Raw genomic sequence first — 27,377 nt, 5'->3', positions numbered from 1 at the left:
TTTTATTTGAAACAATACAAATACATATTTAGCATGCTAAATTCTAACAATTTAATGTAGTGAAATTAAGCTATAGTCAACTACTACATACTTACTGCTACCACAACTACTTAACTACATTAACTGTGGCATCCAGTTTTCTGATGTCAGTTTAATGTGCAGTGCTATTAGCTATAGGAATATTCTTATTTTGTATCAGGAAATGTTTCAGAAAATTTTTATTTACACCCTCTTCAGTTTTTTTCCATAAAAATCAGAATGGCATAAACCATGACTACAAAATGATACACAAGTTCAGAATTTTAGCTGACAATCAGGCCAGAGCTCATTTACATATATTAGCTATTCCTAAAGGTACAGTACCAAAAACAGCCTGTTTAATTTCCAAGGGATAAGTGATGGAAAAAGAAATAATTGCTGTGCATAAAACATGGGCCCTATGAAATATAGTTTGTAAAACAGTAAGTGCAAAGGCAGCATTTTCATCAGTTGAATTTATTTTATTTTACAAAGTTGAAATTATCACAATTTGCCTTATATTTGTTACCCAAGTGGGATATATGAAACAAAAGCACTTAGTAAACCAAAAGTATGGGATTTGAAAAAAATTTGACTCTGGTTATTTTCTTGTACAATATTGTACAAATTTGAAAGTACATTCAAAGTGATTAATCAGATTCACCTTTATCCTTACTACACTCACAAAAAGGGTGCAATTTTTGCGAGGATGTAACTGTTTTATAGCATGAAAAAAATGTTTGCCTCTAAATAGTCATTTTTCCATTCCACTCCTGAATAAGGCGTTTGTGATGAACTGATAAATCACATTTTATTTTGGGATTTAACGATAAGGTCCAAGATAGAACCATTATACTTTATGGCTCTTTATGAGACTCTGAAACTGAAAAACTATATGGTTCCACTTGGAGCTTTTTTTATTATTTTATTTAAGAGTGTAGCCTTTACAGCTGTCATGATCATTGAACACTGTGTTATGGAACTCAAGACAGGCCTACATTAGCACAACTGATGGTATCTTATTCTTTAAAGTTTTAGTCAAAATGTTTCATAAAAACTTACAGTTATGGCTTGTGGGTACAAAACAGAACAGACATTGCTACGTACAAATAAAAATGCTAAAAATTAATTTAGCTATTCTAATATTCCCTGAAATTAACATTCAAACAGCTTAAAATTGTCATTAAAATCAAAACCTATTGTTCATTTACATACACACTGTGACATCATAAAAACCCAGTTGTGATGTCAAATGCAACAGTGACACTGGCAAGCTTCTTCATGATGGTTACACTATGACATCACACAAAGGAATGTCAGAATGCACTCGTTTATTAGGATGCACTGAATTAGTGATGTTTAGCAAACAACGAGTGTCTGTTTTTGTGCTTAGTGTTTTTTTGTACTCTGTAAAATTTTAAAAGTAATTTGTAATGAGAAAGATATCTAAAAACAAGTTAACACTAAAACCACAGAAGGAAAAAATATCACCATCATAATGAGAAGATAATCAGTAATCATAACAGCAAGAATAAATATCACCAATAACCATAATAGTAACTGTCATAGTAATGACAATAACAAACACTTATGTAGAAGAGTCTGTAGGAAGATTGTCGCTAAGGTTTGTTTCATAAAATTCATCAAGATCCATTTTTCTTTGAGAGTAAATGAATGGAGCTACCACCACCATGTTTCGTAGCGAAACTACTCATACTGGGACACAATTACATTGGAAATAACTATCTACGGAAATGTTCGCCAGTTCTCGCAGTAAAAGCTGTGATTGGAAAGTAATCAGATTTAAGGTGTAGCTTATCCTATAGGCTCGGTCGATAAAATCATTACCTCACTTTTACCACAAGGTTCAACTCTGTCTATGTACATCAATGTTTCACCATCATCAATGTTGTCATTGCCATTTAAATAATAACTCAAAAACTGTGGGTAGGCAAAGTACCACTGACACACATGTAGTATAGCCCTTAATATTGATAAGCGTTATTGATTGTGATATTGGTTGTGATGCTCTGTCCATTTCCGAATGACAGCAAATATGAAAGTACAACTGTTTGAGCTGACTTTTTTCCTCACGCCCTGTTCAGTCGTTACTTTCATGGCACTGAAACTGTCATGGCTTTTTGGGGGAGAAAACCCAGCAAGTTATTTTTATTTTTTGTAAGCTCACCTAAGTGCCTGTGCACACCTGAGCTATGTTATGTGGTCAGCATTTACACTGCTGCCTTTAATGAACACAAACAACCCTCAACAAGCCCCTCCCTCTATTAAAACTCGTCTCTTCATGTGAGCCCTGTCTTAACAGTTTGAGGCATTCACACAATTAAAGGAGAACTCCAAACATTTGTTTCAAACTTTCTGCAAGCTATTCACATGAGGTTGATATGGGAAAGTTTCTCAGGTTTAATTACATTGGTGGTGAAAGGAACAAGATGTTCAACAAGCTTAATGCCTCTCAAACAGTAAAATTGGTGCTCAAATGTTTGTGGTGAGTAGAGGGCTAAAGCACAAAAGCAGATTCAAAAAAGAAACTAGTAGTATATTTTCATTCATTCATTCATTGTCTGTAACCCTTATCCAGTTCAGTTCAGGGTCGCAGTGGTCCAGAGCCTACCTGGAATCATTGGGCGCAAGGCGGGAATGCACCCTGGAGGGGGCGCCAGTCCTTCACAGGGCAACACACACACTCACATCTACACTTTTTAAGTCGCCAATCCACCTACCAACGTGCGTTTTTGGACCTCGGAGGAAACCCACACGGACACGGGGAGAACACACCAAACTTAGTATTATGTTTTAACTTAATTGAATTTTATAATATTACACTATATTTCTTATTAAAATACTTGTTAATTAATATAAATAATTCAATAAAAAAGATTTATAATTAATATAAAAATATGTATATTCTTTGCCTGATGCCTGATACTTTTTTTTAACTATAATTCTGAGATAAGAGTTTGGCCTAAAATGATTTTAGCAGGTCATTGTAAAGACTCAGGTGCTTCACTGGTGGCTGGGGATATATCAAGTGACTATATATGTGTTGTTTAACTGTGCTCCAATCACCACCACAATAAAGACAATTCTATAATAATAACAATGATGATTTCAGATCAAAACACTCTGAACGGCTACATCCCAACCATTGAATTATGCAAATGAGTGGAATTCCCCTTTAAGAACCCCTCCATAATACATATAGAATATGAAGTGTTTATAAGCATTATGAAACATATTCACAGCCTTTCAGAAGTGTCCTTCTATGAAAAAAAATCACCCTTTTCCAATCCCTGTACTCAGATGTCGAAGAGAAATGTCAGATCAGATTCCAATCCAAAAAGCGCCATTAATCTATATGGAGTTCCTCTCAGATAAAAGTTGATTGTCAGACAAATCTTGTTTTTGTTTTCCCTCCGGGCTGGGTTTTTCCATCCATTCAGAATGGCTTTTATTGGCAAGATAAGTTGCCAGTCCCTTCCTTGAGATATCTGGGGGGTAATGTATTTATAATGATCCTACTCCATAGATAAGTTGAAGTTATATGTTTTTATATATGAGCTTAATCAATATCCCAACAGAACTAGATTCAAAAGCAGAAGTCCACTACCAGTTCTGGCAGAAGATGTAAATTGTTTATGGCGTATGACAAAGGGAATATCCTGGGATCTTTCAGAACGGGAATACAATCCAACATCCATTTAATCTCATACTGCAGACTTGGGGCGATAGTCCTTTATGTTTTTGTTTTCAGGCTTGTGAAGAATTGAAACATTTTTGTGACATCACACATTGTGGCAGTAAATTGTGGTACATTAAAAAGCTCTGAATGTCCAGCATTTTGGACTCCTTTGACCTTTTTCAGCATCCTGGTACTAACTTCACTGGCAGCACACTTCCAAAGTTTGATCTTCAAACAAAAATACATTGCACATGTGTCCACTGGTTTTATTCCTTTGTTTTTTTGTTTTGTTTTTTTCTGGATGAATGTTCCATTGGACATTACCCAAACATATGGCTCTAAAATGGCATTTAAATGTCATGATTGCAAATATCCAGTAAAAACAAGACACAGTGGCATGAAATCCTGCATCTTCCAAGAAGACCGCTCTTGCTTTATGTACGTATGTATATAGTACTCATTTGTGTTCATGAATGCTTTAATGGGGTGGCAATCATCAAACTTCAAACATATACAGAATCTTTATACTGTAATTATGGCTGGAATTGTACAAAGAGAAAAAAGAAAAGCATCTTTTTTAAGCTTTCCTCCATTGTCTTCTCTCTCTCTGTCTTGTATTTATGTACAGCTTCTTTGTTTTTCCCTGCGTTTTTTTCCCCTCAGTGTATCCTTACTGCGTTTTCTCTCTGCACTTCTTTCCTTCATCCTCTCCATTTTCTTTCTCTGCATGCTCCAATCCTTCTCTCCTCTTCTTCCCTCTCTCTGCCTCTGCCATCCGCCCACTTCGTTTTTTTCACCCTTCTCATTACTTCACTCCCTCTCTGCAGCCCAATCTTTCCTCCGCCATCTTCCCACTTTATTCTCATTCTCTCTCTCTCTCTCTCTCTCTCTCTCTCTCTCTCACTCTCTCTCTCTCCCCTCTTTCTCACACAGTCACTTCGTTCTTGCTGCCTGTCCTGACACCCTGGTTCCCGGCCACACCCCCTCCACTAGGACCGCCCCCTCCGGGGATAAAGTGCAGCTGCTCAATGGTGTTCTGGCGCTTGGCGGCAAAGGCTAGCCTCCTGGCACTGTGTCCGCCCAGTGTTCCCGTTCCCATGACAACGCCGGTTCCCTGCACTTCGCTCCACCCTACACCTCCAACTCCGCCCCCTCCCAGGTGCCCAGACATGGCCGCCGCATTCCGCTCCTGCTCGCGACCTGATGTTGGGTGTGAGTTCATCTTGATCATGTGGTGGCGGTCAAGTGAGGGGGTGGCGCAGACATTTTGCTGTGACTGCGCCTTCTGGTGACTAACACGGGGCAAAGTGGGAACCATTCCACCTGGTCCGGTATAGTCGCCCATGGCCCCACTCCCGTACTCAACTCCGCCGACTCCCACTTCCTCCTCCAGATGATTGGGTGACATCAGTAGCCTGTCCTTGGACTTGCGCAGGGTGTTCTGGTTGTTGGCATTCTTAGCATTCATGGCTTTGTAGTACTGGTGCTGCTGGTTCTTGCTCATACGAGACAGCGTTGCAGTGTTGCCATCACCAAGGGCCAGCAGCTGGTCTGTGGACTTGACCCTCCGTGGAGGTTTGGACAAAGTATCGTAGTTCTGGTTGTGCCTTGACTCTGGTGGCTCCAGGGGGTAAGGGTTTGGGGTGTGGCTGGGAGCTGACTGGGGGTGTGGTATCCTTGGTCGAGTGGCATGAGTTGGGAGTGTGCCCCGCCCCCCAAGGGTATAGTCGCCACCCCAGGGCAGGTGGTGCTGGGATGAGTGGAAGGACGGAGGTGCGTTATTCGGTCTCCGTTTGGTGGTGCAATAACCGGAATATTCCTCCAGACCTCCTTTTTCTGTGAATCAATGAGAGAAACATGTCATTCTGGCAAATGTTAAGAAATGTCAATCAGACAAATGTAAAACAATCCCATTAGAAATGGTTAGAAAAGACAAAAAAAAAAAGTAAATGTTTACCTTACAAGAGAAGCAAATAAAAAGTCTCCTTTTTGAATTAATGCTAATAGAACAATGCTAACAAATCTATAGGCGTAGAGACAAAATATAACAATAAAATAATGTATACAAATGGTATTTTTTGTAATTTTTTTCTAAACTGATCCTTTGGTGAATGCTCTTTTAAAATCTTTTATATTCACCTGTATCTAGTATAATGCTTCGGAAAACTGAATGAATGTTCTGAAAGCTTATTATTTTACCCTGTCACAACTTTTTTGTATTGTGTTGCATGCATCTAAATTTGTTTATGTTTACAAAACGCAATCAAGGCGGTCTATACAAAATTGTAAATATTTAACAATAAAATTAAATTTACAGTTAAAAATTTGTCCATTAAATAAAGTTTCAAAAAAATTTAATTTGTGATGACTTTTAGAAAATGTCCCAAATTTTCTAAAAAATATTTAGTACGTATTATATTTATGTAATTAATTCTGTGAATTCTGGCTTTCTGTAAAATGTAGCATTTCAATTCAAACCACATTTTGTTTACCTTAAACATGGCATGATGCATACATTTTGTAAAATTCAAGATTTCTTAAGCAGTGAAGGTATATTACTACAAATTGTACCTTGGAAACCAGTTTAATTATGTAGGTGTTACTTTAATTATGCTGTGCATTATAAAAGACCACCTGTTAGCCTCAGCTGAGACATAGATACTTTAAATGAAAATCAATATCTGTAAATGGTAATATTTTATTAGTATCTGCCTTTCTTAATTGTTTTCCAACTACCCCCCCACCACACACACACACATTTGTGCTCTCATTCAGAAGCCTGAAGGCTAGAGGCGTCTGAGCTAGAATGAGGTTGCCTTACTGCAATCTGTCCTCATTAGAATGACCTTAACAAACATTTAGTTGGCTAACATTCTTGTGTAACACTGACACTGCCTTAAACCAAACCCCATGTGTACAGATATTTTAAGGAAAGCTATTTTGAAACTACTACATTTATGTTGTACAGTTAATTGAAACCGAGTAACATATTAAAATATGATAATGACAATTATTCACCTTTTTAATGCCTTGTAATCACAATAAATCTGTGATCAGTAGTGTAAATATTTTCCACCAGTGGGAACTTTTAGCACTTACATGACTTTTACATGCATCATTGAATGTAATGAAATCCACACTAGCAGGATCGCAATAACACCCTTACATGCGTATGCATGGGTATTAATAGGGAGTTCCCCCATTGCTAAAGTAGCAGCCTCTAATCTTCTAGAAAAACTTTAAACTAGGTTTACATTGCTATGGGGATTTGAAAGCATTTGAACAGTAGAGCATTACTGAGGCCCAGAACTTGTGTTGGATTATAAGTTCTGTGTCGTTTCATCTCATTCTAGTGGTATTGGAATGAACCCCATCACTGCAGAGAAAACAGCTCCACAGCTCAATACAACCCTTCGAGCCCTCAGCTGGCAATGAGAATGGGGATTTGGGTAATGAGAAGCTTCTCCATAGCATCTTCAGAATCAAATTTTGTTTCATGCTTTTCTATGATTACACAAGTCAGCCATGAGTTCCCCGGGATGGCTGCCCGCCGCTCTGGGTGTGTGTTCACAGCCCCTAGTGCACTGTGTGTGTGTGTGTGTGGGTGTTCACTGCCACAGATGGTTTTAAATGCGGAAGACACATTTTGTTGTATGCTGTACGTTGCGCAATGATGATTAACTGCAATTTCATATCATTTCAATATATTCACATTAAAATAACTGGATTTTCTTATTGTATGGGAGTATTTCAGTATTTTGAACTATTATATAAGACTATATATATATATGAACATAAAGTCTATTTCTGATGGTTATTTTAGTGCAGACTTACCCAGGCGTTTGAGGGAGGAGTATCTGTTGATCTCAGGCTTCATGGCAGCCTCATAGGAAGGAGGCAGCTGTGCCAGGTTGTGGAGGGAGTGGTGGAATGAAGGCTGAGGCTTCATGGCATTTGTGTGTTTATTTGGTTTCAATGTCCCTCCTGTGGTCATCTGCATGTTGTTCATACGTGGTGCATGTTCTGCAGACAATAATAAAAACATAAACATTTTGAATACAGCAAGAAACACATAAATACTTATCTATATAGGTTTGTGAAGCAAAAAATGAATAAGTCACATTTTCCTCCAATACTTGAATTATGCACTTCAATGCATTAAATTATAAATTCACTTTGGGTATTTCTGCTTCATTAAGTAAACAAAATTGCCAGTTGATATAAATATTTATCCATAAAAAGGTAATTTAGTATTTAAAAAATGTAAAAGAAACTGATCTGGCGGAAGTCTATTTAACATAAAAAATACAAACATTTATTTAAAAATATATTTAAAAATTTAAATAATGCCCATATATTTTGAAATGATTATGCTGGATGAAGCATGGAGCATATTATTCGTCTTTGAAAAGGAGTCCTGAATTGGGCTTACCAATGGTGGCAGTGTGTTTGGGGCTGGAGCCTGATGTATGTATGAAGTTATGCTGCAGGTTTCCCACTGTGAAATGGAAAAACACACAATTTTATACGCATTTTCATCCATCAGTGAAAATATTATACAACCATTGGGAATTACTCTGTGACAGAGACAGCTACTAGGCAGTGATGCAGTAGTGTTAGCTCTCTGGTTTCCTTCTATATGAGCCATCCCATTCTCAAATATCCACCCTAATGCATTTGTAATTTAAAGTTGTAAAGTTCCATCCACCTTCAAGATGCATCATCTGAGGGTCCTTTTCTTGTCTTTAAAATCAAAAACACAACACTCTTAAAAATAATTTGAGCACCATTTTGGATCTATGAAAGTATGTTTACAAATAATCTGGAGGTGGTTACATTTTGAATTTTAGCAGTTTAATGCCACATTAGTTCAAATGTTTGAAATATAATGTTACAATTTTCATTTATGCTGGAATGTCCTTGACTAGCCTGTCATTTGTTAATATAATGTAACATCATTTTGAACATCTGAACTGTTCTCCTGGAAATTTGTAGACGTACTCATACATAGTTCATTACAGTGGAGAACACAAACAGCCCAGATATGTCACATCAGCTGACAGATGTCCTTGCTAACCAACACTGTGATTAGGGTCTCCCTACCCTCCAACAATGCAAGACCATTTGTGATCTCTACGATTCCAAGCCTCAGAGGCATCAACCAATGGGTTCCACAATTTGCTTTCATTAAACAGGCAAAATGAACAATTTTTCATAAAATAAATGTAGTCCAAAAATACAAAAAAAACATTTTAACTGCAGGCATAGTGAGCATATGCTGGGACTTGGGGGCACTAAAATGCCTCTGTGTGAGTGTGTGTGAGAGAGGGAGAGAGAGAGAGAGGGACAGATCGAGAGAACATGCGGACCACTGTGCTACACTCATCTCCTCGGGTTAAATACTGCAGCTGTGACGGTTTATGAAATGAGCATCTTTCACCACTCTGTTCCTTTTCAATGTTGCCTTATATTATCACTTTGGGTTTTTTTTACAAAATGTCTGCTTCCTCCATTTATTAAAATGGTAGGCTGAAATTTTGGTGTTGATTTTTAGAATATTGATTTTCATATTGATAGTTTTATGATATATCGGTTGCACTGACTTTAAAGAAGACCCACAGTCACACATATATATCCTAATTTAATGAAGAATCAAATTACACTGGAGGAATCAGTTTATGCTACATAGAGCAGGTGTCCCACCTGGCAGTGACCATGTTTGTAATAGGTTAATACAGAATCTCTGGAACATCCAGACAACAAGGTGTTAGTGTAATGCAAATTTTAAAAAGTGAAGAAAAATGATTAGGGAAACTGGAGGATTGTTCCAGTACGCGTGTTTTCTTCACACTCACAGCGGTTATCTTTGCTTTGGAGAGTGGGATAAAGGTTTTTGGGTGGCCGCCCGAGGGTTCCCTCTCCTCCTCCTCCTCCTCCCCCTCCTCCGGTTCCCAGAGCAACACTGTTGTTTCGCTCCCCCTGCTGCACCGGACTGGACTGGTGACGCAGCATGTCCACCAGAGCCCTGTTCGCACACAGAAAGACGCACAAACACATAAACACACACATCCACACCCAAGAGAAAAAGAGCGAGAGAAAGTGAGGGAGAAGCTGAGTTTACAGGAATCTTCACATTGTACATTATCACTCTATTCCTTAAAGGAAGCACTGACGGTAGGTGTCCACTGTATTTGGTGTCAATATCTAACCAGTGGCATGTTGGTTACATTTCTAACAAATGGTCTTTTTGTTCCAGTACCAGGGATAATTTAAGGTAGATACTGAAGAATGAGTAGTAGTCAGTGAAAAATATAACAGTTAAAAATATGCCAAGTGTACTGACTTCATAACAGATAATCAGCCTACAATTTAAAAGGCCAATGTCTCTTTGAACATCCCAAAAAACGGCTTTATTTTGTTAAATTCATAGTCACAATAAGCACGATTCATCATATGAAATCATTCAAAAGACATTTTTTGTTCACACACATTTTTATACATACATATACATGTATCTTTTGATTAAAGTCATAAGTGTGTAGATTTCAGTCTACCACAGGTAATAAACATTAGCACCATTAGCTGCTTTAGCATTGGGAAGTTCCTTTTTTGTTTCCACATTTTAAATGCAACATATACTATTCTTATGGCACAAAAAAAGCAGAATTTGACAAGCTACTTGTTCACATTGACCGAGAAAGAGAAATCAAGCCAAACAAAGTCTCCATTCCTAGATGTGTGCTACAGCTGCTGAAATCTTACTTACACAATGTAAATGTGATGTAAAATTAACAACCAACCGTGTGCTAATTTGAATAGGATTTTTATCCATGTTCTGTAAAGCTTAACCAAGTTAGAAACAGCAGCTTATGAAACAGACATTTGTGGTTGGAAAATCTGTCTAACAGGTTTTTGTCTAACACAGTGTTATTTGAGTCCTTCTCCTGGAGAAACCTAATAGAGTCAATCAGCAGATTAAAAAGGTAAATCCACCAATTTTCCAAAATTTCTGCCTGGTTAAATCATTAGGATATAATCAGAGTCATTAAGGTCGGCATGGCGTTAAATGCTTTGTTCTAGAGATATTTCCTAGAGATTTTTCACATCTAAGGCCTTCAAAATTCCATGACATAGTTAAAGGCTAAGCAGCCGCTCTATGAAAGTGTCAAACAAATAAATACAGTGGAATTTGAGTTCCTAATTTGTGTTTATTGATAGTCAGAAAACATGTTATTTCTTACTAATTCAAGGAATAAGGTTTAAAACACCGTTGGTCCCCCCGAAACTCTAATAGGCGTCTTGCCTGTGACGTAGATGGTGGAAAACAACTCTAGAAGTTGCACTTAATTTAATGCAAAATGACGTAAAGGTGTGTTGTTTGTGGCTGCAATCATTCAATGTACAGTGGGACATCTGTGAACAAATGGCCCAAAGATCCCAAAATATCCAGAAAATGGACTAAATTTGTCCAACTTTAAACGGACACTTTGGAAAGGACCATCCGCTCACTCCGTTATCTGTAGCTCATTTCACTGGTGCTTTTCCAACAATATGGGCATGTAAGGACACCAACGAAAGGTGTTCAAGAGCCTCTGTAACATGGAGGTAAACAGGGTAAGGACACTCACTTCGCCTGTTTTAGTTGGTGTTAGTTAACGTTAGCTTGACTTGCTAAACTCGGTGTCTCAGATTATACTCGGCTACGTAGCTGCATTACGGAGGTTTCTAGTGTCGGATGAATTCGAGTTCGACTTCGATCACATTTACAAGAATAACGGTACCTCTACATTTGAGTTTAGCTTATTGCTAGGCTATTGTCATGAATAATGTTGGTTATTTAGCTAGATACTGTCATAACAGTCAGTCATAACGGTGTTTTACCGCGGCGTTGTTCAGCTGTTGTCCACCAGTGACGTCACGGTTGCGTTCAAGAATTTCCGTAGCGAGCTCGGGTTTTCCATCAATTTAATAAAACTGTCAGTTTTAAAGCAAATTAAGCTGCTATTTTCATTTTAATTCATTCTTATATATGTCAGTAACTAAAATAATGTGAAATATTCATGGAAGTCCATTAAGTGGTGCTTAGCCTTTAAGAATACAACGCTGGATGTCCTAGACTTATGATACTTTTGAAAATTATATGGCAAAATAACTTCAATTTATTTGATCAGATTTACTACAATTAACACAGGTCATCTGAAGACTGGTGGATTTCACTGGAGATTGTGGAGAGTAAAAAACATGTGCTATAACATGAAAATCTAAATTACTGTTTTATGCAGATATTTAGGTTAAAATAAACGTAAAGACTTAAATTAAATTGTGCTTTAAGACCAGGGTAGAGAGAATATAATGGACACATGATTAATAAACATTTGTTTAAAGTTTAAAATACTCATTTGTACTTCATCAAAACACACTAAAAATAAAATTTGCACCAGTTTAAAGAGGGAAGTCTGACCAACTATTCAGTCAACCTCTATTTAAACTCAGAGTACCTTCTGTCTGCGCACGCTTACCTAGGCATGTTGAGCTCTCTGTTGCGAGGCTGGCGCGAGGCCTTGTGGAAGGCAACCTTGATTGCCACGGCCACAGCCACGGTGAAGGAGATGACACCCCCAATGACATAGATGGTGTTGTTGCTCTGCTCAATGCGGCTGAGGTCAGGGTCTGGGATGTGGTGGGGGGGCTTGGTGCCAGGTGGAGCCGTGTTGGCCCAGACTGGAGAGTGGTAGTTGTGGCAGAAATTCTGGTCCAGTCTTCGTGAGCGATCCTGGCAGCAGAATCGATAGTGACACGTGCCACAGCAGTAGATAAAATCACCATTGGAGCAGTTGAAGGTGAGGTCATATTGACCCATGACGTCGTAGTAACCCCTGCAAACATCCACCTCCACCAAGCGGCGAGGGGGCGGGGCTACTTGGGCTGCGCCCAGTGGGGGTTTCAGGGCATTGGCAGTTTCATTCTTGGAGAGCATCACCTGAGCCTGAGGCCTTGGAGGTGTTTCAGCAGTAACTACAGCTGGTTTCATATGTCCCATTGAACCTAATGAACCTTTTGAACCTTTTCCTCTTAGATTCTTCCCCCCTCCTCTGCCCTGTAGAAGTAACCCCCAGCTGCTGGGCCTGGGGCTCACTGTGGGGGCACTTGTGGGCCTCCTGGGCGCATTCCTGCCTCTTGAGACATCTGGCACGCTGGCGGGTGATGTGATCAGCGGAGTGGCGATCACCAGGAAGAAGTAGATGACACACACTCGAGCTCCCAAGGTGGGCATCATCTTTATGTGACTAAACACGGCTATTTTCTGTCGCTGACTTAATCCTTCACTGCACAATGCAGAATCCAGAGTCCTCCTTGGAAAAAACAGCCTCCTTAACACTGCATGTATGACACAGGCCTCCTCCAACCTACGATATTTATGTCCATATCAGAACAGTCCATAAATAAACGGCGATTGAGCTTACACGCGTGTTGGAAAAAATGGCCCTCCTGTGCAAATGTTTCAGGATAACACGGTGGAGACAAGGATTATCAGAATGCCCTGATGCTTTGAGAATAATAATATTAAGAAGAAGAAGAAGAAGAAAAAACAAAAGGCCAACTGGAAACACTGGCAAAGACACAAAGAGTTATTTTAAAAACAAACAAACAAAAAAAAAACGTTCGCTTTCCTCAAAGCTTTGTGGAAAAAGCTCAAATCTGAATGGCTTTCTGTATTATCAACGGTTTCTTTGAGAGTTGGTTTAGGAAGGCTTTTACAATGATTTTCACTAAACACATAGTTTTTTTGACAGTAAGTAAGTAAATCTCTGTTTCGGCACTTATTAAGATGAATAATTTCACTTAAGAGCAAAGGTCAACTGTAAACACCATAAAATGTAAACTAATATTTCTGGCTTTTTTTGTTGTTGTTTTGTTTCTTTCTTCAATACTACTTCAATACTAGACAATATGGGCACTCGTTATATTCAACAGTGGCACTTAAGACTTTTCCCTGACCCGTAATACTCCCTGAATACAATTATCCTCTACTTAAAAAGAGTTAAATAGTCAACTATATGAATGGCATTAGAGTAACACCATAACACAAACTTTTCTTATTGTGCTAATCTATTTACGTCTTTAGAGGACTACGTATGGTGATGAAATCTTTGGAATGGTTAAGGTCAGTGTGATGGGGAATCATTTTGACCGCACAGCCCTTTAGCGGCCACTCTCACACATCTAACAGTTGTAAACTCGAGAAATCAGCATTCATTTTTACAAAGGCCTATTCAATGGTACTCTTAACAAGTCTGCGAAAGAGCAGTTATTCAAAGCTCTCTATTCCCTTTATATAGTCATATACGTCTTTGCTTATGTCATAAGATGGACTAATACTAAGTTAGATCCATTGAAAGTGAAGAAAAAGTGAAGAAAGCTCACTCTTTCCACCAGTTAAAAAAGATGTAGGTGCAAAAATAAAACAGAAAAGGAAAAAAAAAATATTCTTCAGAATAGTGTGAATCTGCAGCAAATGTTCAGGAACTGTTCAAAATGTGTAAACAGTAAAAGTAACACTCAAATCCCGGTCTTCCTTCAGTCTGCTTGGTTTTGGGGATTTGGTCCTTATCAGTGCCTCTGTGTTCAGAGAATTTCTGAAACACACATAAAAAAAAAATCAATAATGAATATATTAGTTTTGTTGGTTTTTATACAATATCAAGATATGCAGCCATATATATGAGTACATAATCATATCTTACATGTCCCATACGTGTGTGTGTGTGTGTATTTCTTAAAAACTTAAGGGATAATTCCATAATGAATGTTGCAACTGTATCATGCTGAAACAATTTATTATTATTTTCAGATATAAATTTGTCAAGAGGGGCGGCACGGTGGTGCAGCAGGTAGTGTCGCAGTCACACAGCTCCAGGGGCCTGGAGGTTGTGGGTTTGATTCCCGCTCCGGGTGACTGTCTGTGAGGAGTGTAGTGTGTTCTCCCCGAGTTCTTGCCCTGTGAAGGACTGGTGCCCCCTCCAGGGTGTATTCCCGTCTTGCGCCCAATGATTCCAGGTAGGCTCTGGACCCACCGCGACCCTGAACTGGATAAGGGTTACAGATAATGAATGAATGAATTTGTCAAGAGATATTTCATATAAATCATGTAAAATATCACACTTACTACTTTAAATGTAAGCCAAGGAAAATGTAACATTGGCGTTTCCAAAATTGGAGCTGAGACAAAGATTAAACTATACAGGGAAATTAGACCCATAACAGACATGCAAGAACTGATACACAGCATCAAAAATGTCTTCATAAAATAAACAGCACATAAGGCTTTCACCTCTGAAAGAGAGGAAAAAAAATCAAGCTCCCTCATTTCATAACTGAAAAACAATCCACCATAATAATGGACACGGCACTATGGATCTGAAAGGATGTGCAACTGTGAGGAAACTCTTACCTAGATTTGGCAATAGTCACAAAAGATTACACAAGACCCAAAATGTAAAGCTTCTAATATTTAGCTTGCAAAATAACTATGTATGTAGAGTGTAGTATTGTACTACACAGTAAATGTTCAAAAGCTAGATAGCATTGGTTTATACAATTACTGTACAAACTGTAATAAAAAAAGCAGTGCATGGTACCTTTAAGAATATCCTTACATTTTCACTGCACACTCACAGAGCCTGATAGCATTTACTGAACAATGCTATTGAGAAAGTTGGGTTTATTAAAAGCTAATTAACAGCTAAAGCAAGAAAAGCACCAGACACATTAGTCTTTCACTACATTCAGGATCACAAAAACAGCATTCATACTTGCATAACAAAAGCATTTCAGAGAATGTCATAGTCTAGTACGAATAACTGGTGTGGGTTTGATTATACAGGAGACTATATTACGGCATGGTGAAGGTAAAAATCTAAACTTTCTGCATTAAAATACAGGCAATGTAATATTATAGAGTGTGTTTTGACAAAACATGCAACCAAGGGTGCCCAAACTTTTACACATGACTACACTAATTCTAGAATAAAAGACTGTACTAGATCTGTTACTCTGCATACTTCGTTAAACCTTGTTCAACCTTTTCTTCACTGGTCAGGAATGCCACAGGACCACCACAGAAAAGGCTTTACTTGGTTGGTGGATCAGTTTCAGCACAGCAATGACGCTGACATGGTGGTGTTGTATTAATATTTATTGAGATGGAATGAGTGGATCTGACACATCAGTGCCGCTGGATGTTTTAAACACTGTGTTCTGGAACTGGCACTGTATTGCAAAAACATTGTTGGTCCTGACCACTGAAGAACAGGGTAAAATTGGGCTGAAAAAGTATTGTGAGAAATATATGAAGCATTCTGTTATTGTAGAACTACAAAGTGCGTCGATATAGTGGATCTGGGCATGTTTTGGCTGACTGATGTACACTGTGCTGTATATTAGTGTATAATATGATGTATGTATATTGTATATAAAATTGTATATTTGTGTGTATAATATTGTATATTACTGTGTATAGTACTGTATATTAGTGTTTATAGTGCTGTATGTTACTGTGTAATAATGCTGTATATTACTGTGTATAGTACTGTATATTAGTGTTTATAGTACTGTGTTACTGTGAATAGTGTTGTATGATATTGGGAACAGTGCTGCATGTTTCTGTGTATGCTACTCTTTATAATGTTGTATATTACTGTGTATAGTACTGTATGTTTGTGTGTATAGTGCTGTATGTTACTATGTATAGTACTGTATATTAGTGTTTATAGTACTATATATTAGTCTACATAGTGCTGAATGTTACTGTGTATAGTGCTGTATGTTACTATGCATAGTACTGTATGTTAGTGTTTATAGACTGTGTTACTGTGTATAGTGTTGTATGATACTGTGAACAGTGCTGTATGTTTCTGTGTATAATACTGTATATTACTGTGTATAGTACTGTATGTTTGTGTGTATAGTGCTGTATATTACTGTGTATAGTACTGTATGTTTGTGTGTATAGTGCTGTATGTTACTATGTATAGTACTGTATATTAGTGTTTATAGTAGTGTGTTACTGCGAATAGTGTTGTATGATATTGGGAACAGTGCTGTATGTTTCTGTGAATGTTAATCTGTATAATGCTGTATATTACTGTGTATAGTACCGTATGTTGGTGTGTATAGTGCTGTATATTACTATGTATAGTACTGTATATTAGTGTTTATAGTGCTGTTTGATACTGTGAGTAGTGCTGTATGTTTCTGTGTTTGTTACTGTGTATAGTGCTGTATGTTAGTGTGTATACTTATGTAGTGTGTATATTTCCACTCTAAAAATGATTTGTCACTTTATTTTGTCTTGTTCAATAAGACGTTTCAGTTTTTATGAAATATAATGTTTAAAATACATTCCAGTGGAGTCTGGAAGCAAAATATGCATGCGTGTGTGAGCATGTGTGGTGTGTGTATGTCAAAAAATATTAAATAATATTAAAAAATATTCTCATCTACAAAATGGGGGCACCTGCAGGGAATGTTTTTGAACCCCTGGTAGTATACATAGTGCAGCATGTTATTGTATACAGTCCTGTAGGTTAGTTTGTAGTGTTGCATGATAGATTATATGGTGCTTTATGTTAGAGTGCATGGTCCAGTGTGTTAGTAAGTAAAGTTGTATGTTAGTTTATATGATGTTATATGTTAGTGTGCATGGTGCTGTATGTTAGTGTATAGCTTGCCATATGTTAGCGTACATGGTGTATATGTTATTGGCGTTCGTGCTGTATATACACTGTGTACACTTTCATGCATATATACCATGCTGTGTGCTGTGTGTTGGTAAGTGGTGTCACAGAAAGCTCTCCATTCTCCGCCACCCACTCACTCAACTCCCACACACACACATACACACACACACACACGCATACACACCATCGCCACACACAGCTTCTCTACCATACCTCTGGCTCTGTTTGTTCCCGCTCCTCTCCGTTCTCATTTAAATCCCTACCCTGCATTTATCTGTCTCTCTTACTCATTCTCTCTCTCACACACTTCTCTCTCTCTTCATTTCTTCTCTATCTTCCTCTCTCATTTTCTATCTTGCTGATTTTCACAAGTCTCACAAATGCAAAGAATTTTGCAGATGCAGATTAGTTACTTTCGCTCAGTCTCTAGCACCTTGTCTTTTTTCTCTATCAATTTCTGTATCCTTCTTTCTCCACTTCTTTTACCTATTCCCTCTGTTTCTTTTTCTTCCTCCCTGTCACTTTCTTCTCTTCTTTCTCTGTAGTCTTTTTTTCTCTCCCACCTTCTCCTTTCACTTTCACCCTTCATTCCTGCTCCTTACACATTTTCTATTTCAACTCATTCATTCATTCAGTCTTCTGATGATCAAATGTTTCATCCACAGGGACATGATGGGTTGAGTCTATCTGGAATGATCGTACAAAAAAGGAAATCTTACAATTAAATGCATGTAAGGCTCGACAGTAAATGTTGGGACATTCCTGTGAGGATTGGATGGCAGCCAAGCACAACAGCATAGTGAGGTCAGGTCCTGATGCTGGATCATTAGACTGGATCACAAACACCACTCTGACTCATCCCAATGCTTTTGGATAGCGCTCCAGAACTCCAGAGAAGAGTGAACTCCTCAAGAGGGTTCCACTGGTCCACAGCCCAGTAATGGGTTATCGGTAGTACAAATAGTGTATCAAAGATTGAATTAAGTAAATCTTGGTTTTTCTCTCAGCATCACCCCCCCACCTTTCTTGCCTTTTGTCTTCACATACTGTCTTTCATTTCTGACTGTCAATAAATGACAGAGATTTGAAAATAAATGCATCACCAGTTCCATCAACACTGTCATCTTATGTACAATGAAATATAATTTTTAAAATCATTTTAAAATGATGATATCTCCATTTCTTCTTGGTCTATTGACATTAAACACAAATTTTCATGAACCTTCCACAGACGTTGACGGAAATGCTCCACATGACAATGCACATTCATCAATGAGTAATGTGCGTTTGCACGTTGCAATAACGATGCTAAAACGATGTAATGTGCAGGCCTCCTCTGATTGACTCTTTGCATGTGCTTGTTTGCCGCAGCTTCCCAACGTCCCATTCCATTTCATGCCTTTGATATGATACAAACTGTGCACACAACAGAACACTGGTGTCCACAAAGGTTGCTCCTTAAAGTAACTGAACTTACTAATTATAATAATGTTTGGATATACAAGGTATAATAATGTGCCTGTTCTCTCTTTTTTCTTCCCCCTCCTCCTTCTACTTCACATGCATGCACACCGCATAAACACACTGACACATATAATGCACCCGCTCTCTCTCTCTCATCATGCTCTGTATGAAAGGAATTGATCACTGTTTGTTCAGATCATTGCCACTATTCAAACCTCTCAATGCCTCTGACTCACACCGCCACATAGTAACACATTAAACGAGCCGCCATTACCCAGCCCTTTGCTGCAAAGTACTGCTATAATATACTGTTCCTTCATTTGGTCCATGTAGAACTGTTCTAGTACACCAAATCCCTCTTTTTCAGTCCATGCAGAAACTTTAATATGTGCTGTTCCGATAAGCTGTCTACGTGGACCGATATGATATGATGTTCTTCTCATTTCATCCACGTAGAAACTTTCATTTACACTATACCTTCATTCTGTATATGTATATATAAAACAGTAATAAACGGTCCCCTTTAAATCACAGTTCCCTCATTTTAATCTAAACTCCTAATACTCTTTTTCTTCATTCTTTGACTAAATGAGCACTACAAAACGATGCATACACACAAATATACCACACTATACACATTAACATAAAGCAGCATACACACTAACATTAGTCCATCTTCTGTAACTGCTTCGTCATATTCAGTGATCTGGTGGGTCCTGAGCCTTATCGTTGGGAACAACACACCCTGGACCGTGTGCCTGGCCACGGTCGCACACACACAAATACGGACCACACTCATGCACCCCTATTGGCACTTTCTCACAGCCAATTCACTTACCATGTTTCTGGACTGTGGAAGGAAACCGGTCCATGCAAATGGACTCCCATGCGGACATGCAGAATCTAATCTAATCTAAATTATAACTCCATGACCCTACACCACCTGTATCTCCACCCTACCCCAAAAAAACTACAGTTTATACCCAAATATACAGCACCAACACACTAACATACAGAAATAAAACACTGAAATACAAAATTCATCGGATGTTTGGGCATAAATTAAGAATACACACAGAATAGTTTGGTGCAAGGAAACAAGGAGGCATGAAGCTGCAGATTTATTCAACAAAACAAAGTAAGGAACTAAACATGAACAATAAAACTGATGTAAAACAGACAGCTGTAAAACAAATAATGAAGATAAAAACAACTAAATGTGCTGATAATCCAAGAAACAGGCAGGAGATAATGAGAAATCAAGAAAGAAATGCAGGGCAGAGATTTAGATACAAAGAAAGAAATTAACACTGGTGACAGCAAACAGGAAAAGAACGCCGACAAAGTCGAATCAAGAACAAGACACTCGAACTAAGACAAAGGTGAACCAAAAGACAAACACGGGACTGTAACAAAAGAAGACCTAGGGATGAACACAGAGACTGAGACAAAAGCAGAAACAGAGACAGACAAATACCAAGGAACTAACCGTAGAATTAATGACTGACAAAAGACGAACAAACAAGAACTTACAAACTACAAGGTACGAGGGACGTCTGAGAACTGGTCACATGATGCAAGAGGAGGCGTGGCAAGAGATTTAAGAGGCGACATGAGCACATGGCTAGAGAAACAGAGGATCTGGCAGATATAAACAAACACAATGAACACATGGCAGAGACAGAACACAGCACAAGACTAAGACAAGGCAGAAATTAATCAAAGCACAGGACAGGAACGGAATCTCTCTCTCTCTCTCTCTCTGTCTCTCTCACACACACACACACACAGAGACACACAAAAGTCCTTTAGCTTTGTCGCCGCTGTATTAATTACTTCGAAGAAATTGAATTATGTCACCATTTAATTAAACTCTGGCAACCAGTCTTGTTCATAAAAAAATAAATTAAGACTTGTTTTTCATTTCCTCTGCAGCTATCCTTTCTGACACCCTTCCTCCTCTATATAAACACACATTTTTACAGACTTTTTATTTTTCCAAGGGAAACTATTCAATAAAACTGTGTTTTTTCCCCCAAAATGATTCCTTTTAGTCTAATAGCAGCCGTGATGCTATTAGGCCTACTTATGACTTCTATCATTAGTCACCACCCCCAAACACACGACCTGCATGGACAAGCACATACCTACACAAACAAAACACTCAAATGTAAACATATTAGAGGTGTGACTCTTTGCCCCTTTCGTGGTTTTCTGAGCCACTGTTCAGATTGGAAAAGCTGAAGCAAATTAAAACCTGAAATTTGAGGCTAATAAACGGTTAATCTTTAAAAAAAACAGATACTATTTACCCCGCATTGCAAAGAATATTAGAAACAATCCTCACAAACTATAAAATGTTAATGTTTTTTCAAAGTAAATGCAGTTTTGGCAGAGGAAACAGTTGCATAGTGCCCCGCAAATCACACAAGGACCCCGACTCCCCCTCGTGTCAAAGTATATATGTCAGCATTTACATTTTTAATGAGAGGAATGAAGAGATAAGAGACTGTGGGGACATTCCACAGTTTAGCCAGATCACTAATTGCAGGAACAGCAAGCTAGGGAACTTTTATTCTCTCCTCTCCAAGTCGAGCCCACAGTGCATTTCTCTCTAGTCTGTCTCTATGCGGTGCATCCCGTGGTCTATCTGTGTTGTGCTTTCTTGTCACTTTCAAAGCTGTGCTCTTTGTTTTCGAGCCTTAGAAGTGAGAGTGAAATACAACTCTTCACTAGTTTTGATTGCCTCCAATGGGCAACAGTTTCATATACCGCAGCTCGGAAAAGATAATCACGTCGCATTTGAACATGCATTCGCATGCGCATGCATGAAATGACACTCTCTGGGAATGTGTGGTGCGCGTTTTTTTAGAGGAGCGGGAGTTTTGGTGCAGCGCGCTTTCAGCAGGGGAGCTTCAGGGGACAGTTGGTTCGTGTTGTGTGTGGACACATCAGACGTAGCCAAAAATCGCATCTCATTCTCAAGCACATTATTCAATTAAAAAAATCTAACTGATCTGATGTTGTCACAATTTTATTTTCAAAAAAGTATGTTTAAAAAAAAAAAATAATAATAATAATAATAATAATAAAAATGAAGTATTCACAGTGTGTAAAAGATTATGGTTGTTGACATCACTGACCAAGGTTGTGCCAGGTCACAGAGCTGGTGTCTGTTTTAACCAGGACACATGAGTATACAGATGTAGAATAGTGTTATGGTTAATCCACTGATTACAGTGGGTTCATATTATACAGTGTCTAAAAAATTGTCACTGTGGGGGTACATTTTGCTATTTGTGTTGTGGTACCTTCAACAGTACATTTAATATACCTTTAATACCTGTAATAATATAGGCAACAAGAAATAATCATTTATAACAGCCATGTTTGCACTGTGCGCGGCACGGTGGCACAGCAGGTAGTGTCACAGTCACAAAGCTCCAGGTGCCTGGAAGTTGTGGGTTTGATTCCCGCTCCGGGTGATTGTCTGTGAGGAGTGTGGTGTGTTCTTTCTGTGTCTGCGTGGGTTTCCTCCGGGTGACTGTCTGTGAGGAGTGTGGTGTGTTCTCCCTGTGTCTGCGTGGGTTTCCTCTGGGTGCTCCTGTTTCCTCCCACAGTCCAAAAACACAGGTTGGTAAGTGTCCGTAGGTGTGAATGTGTGAGTGTCTGTGTTGCCCTGTGAAGGACTGGCGCCCCCTCCAGGGTGAATTCCCGCCATGCCCCAATGATTCCAGGTAGGCTCTGGACCCACCGTGACCCTAAACTGGATAAGCAGTTACAGATAATGAATGAATGAATGAATGTTTGCACTGTTAACAAATGATCACACAATTGATTCAAACAGTGCCTAGTTGTTTAAAAATGTGTCGTTTCAAATACTGTGAAATACTATCATTTCAAATACTGTGAATATGAACTCGCATATACATTTACACACTTTTGGACCTATGTGAATAGCCACTCTACCAGCATGTTTTGTTTTATTTTTGGACTGTAGGCGTATATTGGAACACTTGAAGGAAACTGGCGAAGACCCAGGGAGAACACACCAAACTCCTCACAGGCAGTGCCCTGAGGCAGAGCTTGAACCCACAACTCAAGACCCTGCAGCTGTTTGACAATGACAATACATGTTGTGCCACTGTGCTAAATCTGTAAACACAGTTTCTTGCTTCTTATGCCACGATAATCTTAAGAGTGATATTTCCAGTTTAAAGGCGAGAAAAACAGTTCTGACAAAGTATCCTGAAGATTGAAGGAATTTTTACACCGATTTGGAGTGGGATTTTAGGGTGTTTTTCCACTGGTTTTGCAAATATTTGCAAATCATTGCATTCTGTTTTAATTTACATTTATGTTCATATTACGGTGTCCCAACATTTTTGGTATTGGGGTTGTAGTCTAATTGAAAATGTGTCTATAATACCGTCAGCACACGTATGTAAACTGGATTAGATTCCTAAGAGCTCAGCAACTCAATTGGCAAGTGACTGTGGGCGACTGGAGAGGGAGATGTGTTGATGGAGATGTGGCGCATTGACAAAAATGGAAGAGTTTCCAGAACGCACTTCGTGCTGGCTTCATCAAGCCACCAGCCCCTCGCCATCTCGTTTTGCGATTTATTCTGAAATGCCGTGGAATATTATGCGTTTACCTTTTCGTTCCACAAGCGCTGTTGAACAACGTGTCTTGTTTTTGGACATTTTCTTCCTTTTTCCTCTCTCCCCACCCTCACTTTTTCTCGCTCACTTTCTCTCCCTCTCTCTCTCTTTATGATATTCAGTGCGTGGGTTGAGGCAGCTAGCTCTCTCTCAGAATAGCACTGCAGCAGTTCATACTTGTGGAGAGAGAGGGAGAAAAGAGAATGACAGGGAGGACGAATAGACCCCTCTGAGGCTGCTTTTCTTCTCATTTTTCTCCTCACACCTCCAAGAAAAAAGCTCTTTTGTCCCCTTGTCTTTGTATAGATGTAATGGTATTAGGGCCTTTGTGCACTTGCATGTCTGCAGTATTGCTAATATAAGACAATAACGCAATATTTCTCCTGTGTTTTCTCTCCCCCCAACTCCCTCCTAGATGACATCTACCCTGACACTTGAGCAGTGTCATTGGGTTTCACAGGGAAATTGCACATGGCTTTCTTGGCAACATCACATTGCAAATGGGTGAAATGTTCCGTCACTCCTCAAGCTGGCTATTATGAAATGTTTTACGAGGAACTGCTGGTTTTTTCTCTGTTTTTTTGGAGTGGGGGGAGAGATGTTCTGTTGGAAAAGCCATCCATGTGAGCAGATTAAAGGAGCAGATGAGACGAATGGTTTGTAAGACTTGTACAGTTTGCAAGGCTTTAAGTGAAGCTTGATTGACATCGGATGTGTTTGTAGCTGTACATGATGGTGGGAGTAGAGGGCAGTGGTGCAAATTATGTAGGACAGCATTAGTCTGGGAGACTAAGAGAGAGAGGAAGAGAGAGAGAGACAGAGAGAGTGGAAGGAAAAAAGTGAGATGCAGAGAGAGACGGCAGTGTAACAAACAAGTGAGAGAGGAAAGACGTGTGTGTGTGTGTGAGAGAAAGAGAGAGAGACCGAGAGAGAGACAGAATTATGGAAAAGGAATTGAAACAATGATGAAAGATGTGAAACAAAGAGGGAGTAAAAAGGTGAGAAGGATAGAGAAAGCACACGGAGAAAAATAAGAAAGAGAAATGTACACAGTCAGAAGAGTGAAAGAAAAGATGGGACACAGAGAGAAGGAATATAGATGGGAGACAGAGATAGAGGAATAGACAGAGAGAAAGGGGACAGAGGGTGAAAAGAGGTGAAATCAAAAATGGAAAGAAATGGAAGTGTGAAATGAAAAAGTGAAATAGAGTGACAATAGGATATGGAGTGACATCACAATGGAGTGTAAGACATGAGAAGAGTGTACAGAAAAAAAGAAATAAAGAAAAAGAAAGAGAATACGTTAAATCTGTTGAGTCACTGATATGTTAAACTGCAAATTATTGAGCTGTACAAACATGTCATTTAAATTATTATAGATAGATATCCACAGTCTACATTTTATCCATTCAGCCATCTATCTTTCAATCCAGCCATATATCAATACATCTATCTGTCTATCCAGCCCCCCAGCCATCCATTGATCCAATCTGTCCATCTGCCCCTTCATATATCTCTCCCTTCGTCCACCCATGTACTGATTAGTCCATAAATGCATCCCTCTATCCAGCCAACCATACATGTACTTCACAGAACGATGGCACACATGTGCATTCACTTGCAGACTCTTATCTCAACAAAAACAGGACTGCAGGTGATATCAACATGTTTTCATCTATCCATCTCCACATCTGTGGTCACTGCAGTGGTGTGGGTTTGCAGTGGTGTGTGTTCTGCTCATGTGTTCGAGTGTGAAAGGGAAGTGGTCAGGAGTCTGTGTGGTGGTCTCAGAGCTCCGAAGGGGGCAGCAGGGCTGAATGGCCGTCTGCGTTGGCGTGAGTGTGCGTGTGTGTTTTCTATGTCTGGACCAAGTGAAGCTTTACTGGAATCTGCTTCTCTACAGCAACGTCTGCTTCAAGGAAGAAAAAAAACGTTGACTACAACAATCCAGTTTCATGTAGATTACAGCCTGAAAATGTGCTCAAAATGTATTTATATATGATCAACTGCTTCCTACTATGCCATGAAAAATGTTACAGCTTTGCTTCCGCTTAAAATGGGAATACATCATATACATCATGAGAAAGTGTGTGTGTGTGTGTGTGTATGGGGGGGGGGGGGGTTACATAAAATAATTTCTGTATATAATAATTGAAAAATAATTTAATATATAATGACTATGTAATGTTACGTATGAATAATATTTATGCAAAAGCTACCCACATTTTTTTTATTATTATTATTAAACGTCATATTGGTTTCATATTTTTCTGTTCATCTCTTTCTGCAAACACACATAACATAATATATGATCTGTACTGTTGTAAGTAGTTTTAGGAAACATCTTTTTTCATCAATTTACATATATATTATTATTAAAAGAAAATCTCTTATATATGATGATGTTCATTATCCAAATCTCTGCAGCCAGCTATCATGAAACATTATTTTTGCTTCCATCTTCTCAGACAGCAGACAGTTGCTATAGTAATTGTGAGGAGGAATAAAAAAATAAATAAAATGAAAGCCAGTTGCATTCGTGCAGCCTTAAGTTGTGAGACTTACCTGAGTGTTAGGGTGCTGCAGTTCACGACTCTTTTTCACACGCACATTCGTGATATTTCAGACATTTTTACACTAACAACAATGCTCGAAAACAATGTTATAGGACTTAACTTCTTAATTGCCAGCTCCAAATTGGTACTCTCCGTTCCAATTTAAATGCCGCAGCAACTGAATGAAACTGCTGCACAATTTAAGGTGGAACGGAGAGTTCCAGTAAGGAGCTGGCGAACTTAAGCGCATTAGAGGAGAAATGTAGATGAGTTTTGGTTTTTTTTTTTTACCTGTTTTCTTCTCAGTCTCCATCTTCACCATATTGTGCCTCATATTTACACCTACGCAAACTTATTTTATCGAAGGCGTTTGTGAAGGTATTTCCAGGTGCTTTCCCGCTTAAGTTCCTTGTGGCCAAAATATCGTGAACGTTCCCCTATACTATTTACACGTAACAGTGTTTCCAACAAGTGCTGTATAAAATATTAGTCCTTTCTCGACTGAAGACTGTTTCTATCTGAAGAAAAGAGAGCTCCCCCTCCTTCTCTCTCTCTCTGTCTGTCTCCCTCTCTCTTTCTCATCAAACACCGACGGAATGAGGTGTTTTCACAGAGGTCCGCTACGCTCTCTACTGCGTCTCTTTATTTCTAACAATATTTCCTTTATCCCCTTGCACTTTCCGCTCGCAAATCCTTCGCTCATTCCTTCTCTTACTCTGTCTATTTCTCTTTCTTTCTCTCTGTCTTCGATTTCTTCCCGATCATGGCTGGCTTAGAAGGGGTGGCTTTGAGGGGTCGCGCGCATCAAGCCATAGGAGAGAACGGGGATCGGTTGCCACGGCAACGGTGTCATTTTTGTTTTTGTTTGTTTGTTTATTTATTTATTTATTATTTCAGGGGATTTGTTCACCACTTTCTCGGCAGTGGGGAGAAGAATAATCAGTGCATTAACTTGTTCTTCAGGTTTAGTTTTATTGTGATTGATTTTGATTGATTTATATGCCTTTTAATCACAGCAAACATGCTAACAGCAGTCATGATACAGCTATTCTGTCAGTGCTGAAGTCAGTTACCATTTTTCTGAGACCTTCAGAAAACTTAGAAATTAAATATAAGAAACTGGTTTAGCAATTTTTTCATGAATTAATCCCAAGCGCATTCAGACAATTCTCTGTAACGTCATAATTGTTGTCTACTGAGGTGGGAAATGTCTGAATCTAATGTAAAATTCTTTCTG

General features: G+C 38.8%; 1 protein-coding gene across 1 annotated transcript; it reads right to left on the bottom strand.

Annotated features, from left to right (window-relative positions):
* Nucleotides 1-138: 138 nt before the first annotated feature.
* On the bottom strand, nt 139-26,901 carry LOC136708857 (protein shisa-7). The gene is made up of 6 exons (XM_066683720.1): nt 26,432-26,901; nt 12,238-14,355; nt 9,574-9,743; nt 8,151-8,216; nt 7,553-7,741; nt 139-5,554 (listed from the first exon to the last, which is right to left on the bottom strand). The coding sequence occupies exons 2-6, from the start codon at nt 12,993-12,995 to the stop codon at nt 4,644-4,646; spliced, it is 2,094 nt and encodes a 697-aa protein (XP_066539817.1). The 5' UTR covers nt 12,996-14,355; nt 26,432-26,901; the 3' UTR covers nt 139-4,643.
* Between the last annotated feature and the right edge of the window lie 476 nt (nt 26,902-27,377).

This window comes from Hoplias malabaricus, chromosome 10 (genome assembly GCF_029633855.1).
Source record: "Hoplias malabaricus isolate fHopMal1 chromosome 10, fHopMal1.hap1, whole genome shotgun sequence".
Taxonomy (NCBI): domain Eukaryota; kingdom Metazoa; phylum Chordata; class Actinopteri; order Characiformes; family Erythrinidae; genus Hoplias; species Hoplias malabaricus.
Note: the sequence above shows the minus strand (reverse complement) of the source record. Positions and strands in the feature narration are given on the sequence as shown.

Excerpts from the sequence above, each read along its gene's own strand:
- LOC136708857 (XM_066683720.1), bottom strand. The coding sequence starts at position 12,995 with ATGATGCCCACCTTGGGAGCTCGAGTGTGTGTCATCTACTTCTTCCTG. Across the intron at positions 9,744-12,237 it reads AGAGAGCTCAACATGCCTAG|GGCTCTGGTGGACATGCTGC; the intron begins GTAAGCGTGCGC and ends GTGTGCGAACAG. Across the intron at positions 5,555-7,552 it reads CTCCTCCCTCAAACGCCTGG|AAAAAGGAGGTCTGGAGGAA; the intron begins GTAAGTCTGCAC and ends ATTGATTCACAG.